Here is a 9,139-nt window from a genome sequence, read left to right as displayed (position 1 = left end):
TTGAGTGGCTCTACAATATTCTCCAAAGTTTATTTGCATAGTGGATACCATCAAATTCGTATGAAATTGGGAGATGAATGGAAAACGGCATTTAAAACTAAGTTTGGATTATATGAGTGGTTAGTCATGTCTTTTGGGTTAACTAATGCACCTAGTACTTTCATGAGGTTAATGAATGAAGTTTTACGTGCTTTCATTGGACAATTTGTGGTAGTCTATTTTGATGATATACTAATTTATAGTAAATCTTTGGAGGAACATTTGAAACATTTACGTGTTGTTTTTATTGCTCTACGTGATGCACGTTTGTTTGGTAACCTTGCAAAGTGCACCTTTTGCACCGACCGAGTATCTTTTCTTGGCTATGTTGTTACTCCACAGGGAATTGAAGTTGATAAAGCCAAGATTCAAGCTATTGAGAGTTGGCCGCGGCCCAAAACGGTCACGTAAGTGAGGAGTTCCCTTGGCCTCGCTGGTTTCTATAGGCGTTTTGTGAGAGATTTCAGCACCATTGTTGCACCTCTCAACGAGCTTACAAAGAAGGATGTGCCTTTTGTTTGGGGTACCACACAGGAAGAAGCCTTCATGGTATTGAAAGATAAGTTGACACATGCTCCTTTACTCCAACTTTCTGATTTTAATAAGACTTTTGAGCTTGAATGTGATGCTAGTGGAATTGGATTAGGAGGTGTGTTATTACAAGATGGCAAACATGTTGCATACTTTTTTAAAAAATTGAGTGGGCCTAGTCTGAACTATTCTACTTATGATAAAGAATTATATGCTCTTGTTCGGACCTTAGAAACATGGCAACATTATTTATGGACCAAGGAATTTTTTATACATTCTGATCATGAATCTTTGAAACACATTAAAAGTCAAGCAAAACTGAACCGTAGACATGCTAAATGGGTTGAATTCATTGAGACATTCCCTTATGTCATTAAACACAAGAAGGGTAAAGAAAATGTTATTGTTGATGCATTGTCTCATCGTTATACTATACTTTCATAACTTGACCTTAAAATATTTGGTTTGGAGACCATCAAAGATCAATATGTGCATGATGCTGAATTTAAAGATGTATTGCAGAATTGTAAGGAAGGGAGAACTTGGAACAAGTTCGTTCTTAACGATGGATTTGTGTTTCGTGCTAACAAGCTATGCATTCCAGCTAGTTCCGTTCATCTTTTGTTGTTGCAGGAGGCGCATGGAGGAGGATTAATGGGACACTTTGGCGTCAAGAAGATGGAGGATATCCTTGCTACACATTTCTTTTGGCCAAAGATGAGACGGGATGTTGAGCGTTTTGTTGCTCATTGCACTACATGTCAAAAAGCTAAGTCACGACTCAATCCTCATGGTTTATATATGCCTTTGCCTGTACCTAGTGTTCCTTGGGAGGATATATCTATGAACTTTGTTTTAGGTTTACCTCGAACAAAGAAGGGGAGGGATAGCATATTTTTTGTCGTGGATATGTTCTCGAAAATGGCACACTTTATACCATGTCATAAAAACGATGATGCTATTAATGTTGCTGATTTGTTCTTTCGTGAAATTATTCGCTTGCATGATGTGCCAAATACTATTGTTTCAGATTGTGATACTAAATTTCTTAGCCACTTTTGGAGATGTTTACGGACTAAGTTGGGGACTAAACTGCTTTTTAGTACTACTTGTCACCCCCAAACTAATGGACAAACTGAAGTAGTCGTCTACTATGCTTAGGGTTGTTTTGAAGAATAATAAGAAAATGTGGGAAGAATGCTTGCCTCATATTGAATTTGCTTATAATCGTTCATTGCATTTAGGTCCGGAAAAAAGCTCGAAACTCGTGAGCTAAACGAGTAGCTCATGACTCGGCTCGAATCGACTCGAACTCGAAGAATAACGAGTCGAGCCGAGCTTTAATTTAAGATCGTTTATAGACCAAGTTAAACGAGCCAATCTAACATATACTCGTGTAACTCGTTAGGCTCGGTACAAAAGATCAGCCACTTCCAATATAAAAAAAAGATCAACCACTCAGCACTCTATGTCCCAAGCGCACAACACAAGGCCTAGCCATTGAAGGCCCAACCGCTCAGGAGACTCATGCGTTACAAAGAAATTACTATTGTTTAGTGATATATATGTAATATATATATATATACTAATTTTTATAATATTTGTGGGTTTTATATTCATATCTTTAACGAGCTTAACAAGCTAAACGAGCCAGCTCGCAAGTTATACGAGTCGAGCCAATCTTGGATTTGAGCTCGTTAATAATAACGAGTCAAGTCGAGCTAGCTCGTTAACGAAACGAGCTCTAGCGAGTCGAGCCGAGCTGGCTCGACTCGGCTCGAATTCCAGCCCTAATTGCATTCTACTACTAAGATGTGCCCTTTTGAATTTGTGTGTGGTTTCCTACCTCGTGCACCTATTGATTTGTTGCCTCTTCCATCTTCGGGGAGGTTAATTTTGATGCTAAAGACCGTGCTGAATTGATTTTAAAAATGCATGAGTTAACTAAGGAAAACATTGAGCGTATGAATGCTAAATATAAACTTGCTGGAGATAAGGGTAGAAAACATGTTGTGTTTGCACCAGGAGATCTTGTTTGGTTACATTTGCGTAAGGATATATTTCCTAATTTGCGCAAATCAAAGTTAATGCCACGTGCCGATGGTCCTTTTAAGGTGTTAGAGAAAATAAATGATAATGCATATAAACTTGAACTGCCTGCAGATTTTAGGATTAGTCCCACTTTTAACATTGCAGATTTGAAGCCTTATTTGGGTGAGGAAGATGAGCTTCCGTCGAGGACGACTTCATTTCAAGAAGGGGATGATGATGAGGACATCAATACCATTGTTACACCCACAGCCCCTGCTGCTATACATATTGGACCAATTACTAGAGCTCGCGCACGCCAATTAAATTATCAGGTACTTTCATTTCTTGATAATGATTCTAATGTTCATGAGAATATGATGTTGCCTAAATTGGATACATTTGTTTTGCTTACAAATAAAGGGCCTGTCATGGATAAGAGGGATGAACACTGGAGCAAGACCAAGCATGGAGATGATGGCATGCGCAAGGGGATTAAGAACGGAGTTACAAGTGATGATTTCAGGACTTTGAAATCACCATAAGGAGTGCATGAAGCCTTGGACGAAATATACAAGATGCCACTTCATAAATTTCGTCTAGAGACTATTCTAGGTGCTGCTTCACCTTATTATTGGGCCAGGCCCATGTATTTTCGAAATACTTAAGTATAGGCTGTTTTTAGAGTCCGTATGTGTTGGGAAATAAGAGTTAGGGTTGGTTTCGGACCCCTCCTCCAAGGGAAATAAGAGTTAGGGCGTCGTTTAGACGGTGGGTTTTGTTTAGATTAAAGTTCGCCATAGCTGCAACTTCGCGTACTTCGTTTGTGTTCAACGACCAGACAAAGGCGTCACAGAACCCCACCTTGATCAATAAAGCTTTCCTCTTATATTCGCAATATCCAGATTGCAATCTTAGTTTCTTGCTTGTTCTTCGTTTGCCTACAAAAAACAGACCTTCGTGGTCAGGTTGATCGTGCTCCGGCGTGGTCAATAACCTCTCGGAGTTGGTTTAGCGATTGCTAAGGCGCGACGTCTTCGCATATTCGTAGTCGGATTGTCAAAGTCGACTTCCTCCAAAATGATAGCCACCATCTTATCGAAACATCGGGACACCTTAGCCTCTATCAAAAGCAGTCTGTGAAACCAACGCCGATCCTAGCAACAGAGTTTGAACGGGAGTCAACGAGGGAAGTACAAGGGCAAGCAAAAAAGTAGGGGCCGGTGTTAGCGCACCGACCCTAGTGGAGCAGCGGTGTCATGGGACTGTGACAACGATCAGGGCTTGAGGATGGAGCTTGGCAGGTCTCCAATGGCCAATTTGCGAGATGTGTGTGAGAAAGAAGAAGGTCACGAACGAGTAGGTATCCAATTAAGTCAGCTATACACTTCGCTTGCCTCTGTACTGTGTTCAAAAAGGCCAAACATATATTTCTATAAACCGGTTGTTCACCAATTACTTACTAAAACGGATTTTGCTAAAACGCAGCTAAAAACTGGTTTTCCCTATCTTCGTGGATTATATTTGGTAGGGAGTACCTAGAACTCATCTAGATGAGATGTAATTTGGCCTCATTCATCTGGAAAACAAGAACGGATACAACCCACGTCAGCACACACGCATCTTATAGCACCATATCCAATGGCTATAAAAGATGAATGAGACCAAATTAAATCTCATCTAGATGAGTTCTAGCAAAAGTGTATTTGGTATCCAAACAACCACTTAGTGCTGCAACGCGGAAGGGCTGGGCCATTGCAAGAAGAGGTCAAATCGTTTCATTTAAAAAAAAGGTTTTTTTTTGTGCTAAAGTTACCCTAAAGGGTTAAATCAGTGATTTGTCCCTCTACTAAGCAAGGCACCCTCACACTGATCCCTAGTCCACTCGAGCACTGGACTCCAGGAAAGATGGCAGGAACTGGGAGTCCTGCGGGTGACATCAGACGGACGGACGCCAACCAAACAAGTGTGTCCCAAAATCTCAACGCGTCATGCCGCTGAATCAAAATGGCCACTCCGAGCTCCATTCCACCACTGAGACCAGCTTCAGCGGCACAAACACTCGAAGGAAAACCAAGCCCCCGCCAATTGGAGAAACGTTAAGCAAGATGAGACTAGAGCACCTCAAAGCTTCTGAAGCAAACGACTGCAGCGCACAAGTTGCTTGTTTTTTCATTATCCTGGTGAAAGTTACATATGATTAGAGTAACTAAGCAGTGAGTAGGAGTACATTGTTACACGACGAGGTTGTCCGGCGCCGCGCCGACGAGGCCCGGCATGCCGGCGGTGGCGGGACTCCGGTGCCGCATGAGGACGCGCAGCTGCGCCCGTTGGCACTCGATGTTAGACACCAGATCCACGCGCTCCTCGCCGCGCGGCCGCACACGGACGGCCCTCGGGAACTCCACGGACCCCTTGATCCCCCTCCTGATGTGAGGGTTCTCGCCGCCAGTGACTTCTCGCCGGTGCGATTGGGAGTGCTGACCGCTCGCCGGGCTTTGTTGGCCGTGCCGACTGCTCGCTGGGCTTTGCTGCCCAACACTGGCCGGGCTTGCCTTGCCGCCGATCGGGCTGCCGCTCCTGCAGCTGCAGCCTTCGGCAGCGGCGGTGGCATCGGCAGCACGCTGCCCGGCGTCGGCGACCTCCCGCAGCTTCTCCTCGACGGCGGCCCGGGCGTCGGCGAGCTTCATCCGCACCCTCTCCTCCCGCCACAGCTCCGCGACGCGCAGCATCCGCCGCTCCTCGTCGAGCTCCTCCCGCATCCTCGCGCGCTCCGCCTCGACCCGGCGCCGCTCCTCGGCGAGCTCGGCGGCGAGCGCCTCGTTGAGCGCCTCAACCTTGCGTCGCATGCGCCTCTCGAACTCGAGCTCCGCCGCGAGCTCCTCGACCCGCGCCAGGAGCTCCGGCACCGACGTCCCCCCGTCGCCGTACCCCAGCTGCCGCTCCATGCCGCCGCCGCCGTCGTCTTCGTCGAAATTCGCCACGATCATAGGTCTGCGGTGCTCTGGGCGAGAAGGGGATCTGCGAGAGGGGCCGGAGGAGTCGCCGCGAGGTGAGAAGTAGTGAGGGTTGTGGTAAAGCTTCCAAGAAGGTGAGGCCACTACAGCGCCATGATTGAGGCGGAGGCCCAGATTCGCGCGGCTTGTTTGCGCTAGCGCTATCGCCATGGCCTCCGCTTTCGCGCGCCGGGTCACCTACGCCATCTTTCCGAGCACGAGATCGAATATTTTACTACTTCTTGTCGACGCTGCCTTTGTGAGCTGTAAAAGGGGAGGGAGGCGACGAGGAGAAGGAAGGTCACACGTCTCACATGCACGATCTCAATTCTCTGAGCTGCCATCATGGCGATCATGCTCCATCGTCTTCTCTTCAGCAGACACTGCAGTAAGATTTTAACTTCTTTCCGTCGTCTGGCATGCTGCTGCCTTATGGCAGGCCGGGAGGGAGCATGTGCGTGCATGAGCTGGCCACTTCACTTCATGCTCAACCTTTTTTTTTTCTCATTTCTTAAGTGGAACGTGAAGTTTGCTAAAACAAATTGGGATATCACTCCCATCTTCATGGGCAACGATGGCTCGACCGCTCTCGCTCCCTCCCCTCCCTTCTCCACCACCTCCGACTGCTCCGGCGGCCACCACGGTGGTCGAGCACCTCCTCCCCCCTTCACCTTCACCTCCACCACCCGCCACCCTCACCATCCACCCCCAACGACGCGCTCACGGCCACGGTTGCGCCACCTCCATCCATCTTCCTCGACTTGCCCTACGCCAGGGCCGGTCAAGTCGCTCTCCGATGCTTCCTTGGCTGCGGAAACGCCATGGGGCTCGAGTTCGAGGACGACTGCAGCCGCTACTTTCGCCTCGACATCACCACCCCTGAGCTCCACCTCGCGTCGCCTCTCTACGTCGTCTTCGACTTCTCCAACCACCAGCTCGACACCATTGTCGTCGCTGCTCTACTCCAGGCTGCTCTTGGTGGCTGTGCCGCCGACTTCTTCGTTGCTATGCGCTCACCACTCATTTTTCGCTTTCACGTTGCATCTCCACGCATCGCTGAGATCATCCTCGAGCAGTTCAAGGTTTGCCACCGCAATTATGTTTTCGTCTTCACCAGAGCTCTGCCGCCTCTCCCTCCACCACTACCACAGGCCGCGGCCTCCTGCATGTCGCTTGCCCGCCTGCTCCAAATTCCTGAAGATTTGGGGCTCCAGTTTGAAGCTGTGGCCTGGTCACAGCTCCGATCCTACATCACCATCGACCCCGGCCAACATCCTCACGGCTGTCGCATGTATGCGCGAGTCATCCAATTCCCATTCACCCTCAACGCCACGTCCATGGCGCTCCTCTTCGCTCGCCTGTTCGGAGGTTGCTACCTCCACTTCAACATCACTGATGACGGCGATTCATGCTTCTCCTTCACCGTCGCATCACCAGGCGTTGCCAACCTGATAGCCTCCATGGGAGACTTCCGAAAGCGGGGCATGCTGCTCCGCTTTCCCTGGCCCATGCGCATGTGTGCTGCCCGTCGCCTGCTTCCTGGTGACGTCATGCCTCCACCGTTCGGATCCGCGTCTCCCTCGTCGGCGCCGGTCATCTCTGCTTCACTGCCATTAGCGTCCTCGCCCCTCGATCTGCCTCAGGTGAGGCGAAAACGGCCTGGTTCTAGCTTTTTTTACCGAATGCTTAATGCTACTTGCTTTAACCAGACACCACCCCATGTGCATTACACTCATCATTCACACCCCTTTTGGATTACTTTCCTCCCTATTAGTGTTCGGCCAGATGAAATGTTAATTGAATCAGCCCTAAACCACTGTTTGTCGGCTAACCAAGACTTCCACGCAATCAAGGTTACTGATCTCATTTTCAAATCCGGCATCTCCACACGCACAACAAAATTTCAAATCCTCAAATTTGGGCCCCTTGACTTTGTAGGGTTTCGTCTTTTTCTTTTTGACCAGCTTGAAACGGCCGTATCGCACTGTGCCCGATTCCTCCATTGTTATAATGCCCTTGCCTTCTCCCCGCTGCCTCCTAGACCTGAATCCGTCCTTGGCCTTTTTAACTATCCATCATACACGGCCTCGCCGCTTGATCGGTCAGCCATGCAAACCCCCATGGCCCACCGCATCCACAATGATGATCGTGCGGCCGCTCCTGACACACCGTATCTCCCCAAAGATCCGTACACGCAGGACGACGTTGCGCGTGCGCATGAGGCCAGTGCTAGAACAAAAAAAACCTCTGACCTCTCTGTCTGCGCCAAATATGGACGCCCCACCTGACCCACCCGCGTCTAATCCGGGCACCCCCCCCCCCGCGCGCCCCCCGCCGTCCCCTGTCTCCCCACGCGCCGCCCCTGAGACCGCAACTGTGGCCAATCTTGCATTGGGAACCGCTGACCCTGCGCTGCCAGGCGCTCGCTCGACGCTGCCGCACCCCCCTCCTACCCCGACCCGCCTCTAGACCTTACCATCGCCCCTAAAACCACTCTGCAGCCTAATCCGACCGCTCGGTCACCACGCCCCGCCTCCCCCTCGCCTCAAGCACTGCTACACGCAACGGATCGTGCCGCCCTGACAGTAGATACGCTGCCCTCTCCGTCCAACCGCATCGCGACACGCACATATCGAGACACACTCCTCTCTCCCACCCGCAGCCTCAGCTACCCGTTCCCCCGCCCTCCATATATACCCCGACGCCTTCTCTCCCCCCTCACCTTCATCCTCATCCACCTCCAGCCACCAAAAAGAGACGCCGTTGCTTCCGCTGTCTAGCCCTAGATCACTACGTGGAGGCTTGTCGTGACCCCGTCCGCTGCGCCCGTTGTTGGTGTTGCGGCCACCGCAGCCGGGACTGCAGGTGCCGCCATCTATGGCCTTTCTTCACCCCTCTTCCTGACTCTTTCTCTAAAGTTCCTAAACCCGCTTTCTGCCATCGCAGAATGGACTCCGCTAGCTCATCCTCGGCACCTGCGGCAGACCCGCGCATGCTCATGATCGGCCAGATACATATCATCCTCTCGGAGCCCTTCCCCGATCACATCATCTACGTATGCCTTTACTGTTTTGTCGATCTGTTTCTCCAGACATGTCTAAATCATGCGCTGATATGTTGCGCCGGCGTTTTTGAGCCCAAAAGGCATTGTGTTGAAACAGAAGGGGCCGTATGGTGTGATAAATGCCGTTGCGGCTTGGTCGGACTCCGCCATCTTGATTTGGTGGTAGCCGGAGTATGCGTCGAGGAAACACAATGAATCGTGTCCTGCGGTAGCATCGATAATTTGATCGGTGCGGGGGAGGGGGAAGGGATTCTTTGGGAAAGCCTTGTTGAGGTCCTTGAAATCGACACATAGGCGCCAGGATTTGTCCTTCTTTGGTACCATCACCAGGTTTGCTAGCCAGTCCGGGTGTTTTATTTCTCTAATGAATCCAGCCTCCAATAACTTAGCTAGTTCCTCTCCCATAGCTTGTCTCTTAGGTTCAGAGAAACGCCGAAGAGTCTGCTTGACCGGCTTGAATCCCTTTAGAATATTAAGGTTG

The 9,139-nt window shown here is 49.6% G+C and overlaps 1 protein-coding gene across 1 annotated transcript; it reads right to left on the bottom strand.

The window, feature by feature from the left end:
• Positions 1-4,318: 4,318 nt before the first annotated feature.
• Positions 4,319-5,977, bottom strand: BLT (branchless trichome). The gene is made up of 2 exons (XM_087522287.1): positions 4,829-5,977; positions 4,319-4,744 (listed from the first exon to the last, which is right to left on the bottom strand). Exon 1 carries the CDS (start codon positions 5,763-5,765, stop codon positions 4,833-4,835), a length of 933 nt encoding a protein of 310 aa, XP_087378413.1. The 5' UTR covers positions 5,766-5,977; the 3' UTR covers positions 4,319-4,744; positions 4,829-4,832.
• Between the last annotated feature and the right edge of the window lie 3,162 nt (positions 5,978-9,139).

Source organism: Triticum urartu, chromosome 1A, assembly GCF_056163025.1.
Source record: "Triticum urartu cultivar PI428250 chromosome 1A, HENAU_Tu73, whole genome shotgun sequence".
NCBI classification, from domain to species: domain Eukaryota; kingdom Viridiplantae; phylum Streptophyta; class Magnoliopsida; order Poales; family Poaceae; genus Triticum; species Triticum urartu.
Note: the sequence above shows the minus strand (reverse complement) of the source record. Positions and strands in the feature narration are given on the sequence as shown.

Excerpts from the sequence above, each read along its gene's own strand:
- BLT (XM_087522287.1), bottom strand. The coding sequence starts at position 5,765 with ATGGCGATAGCGCTAGCGCAAACAAGCCGCGCGAATCTGGGCCTCCGC.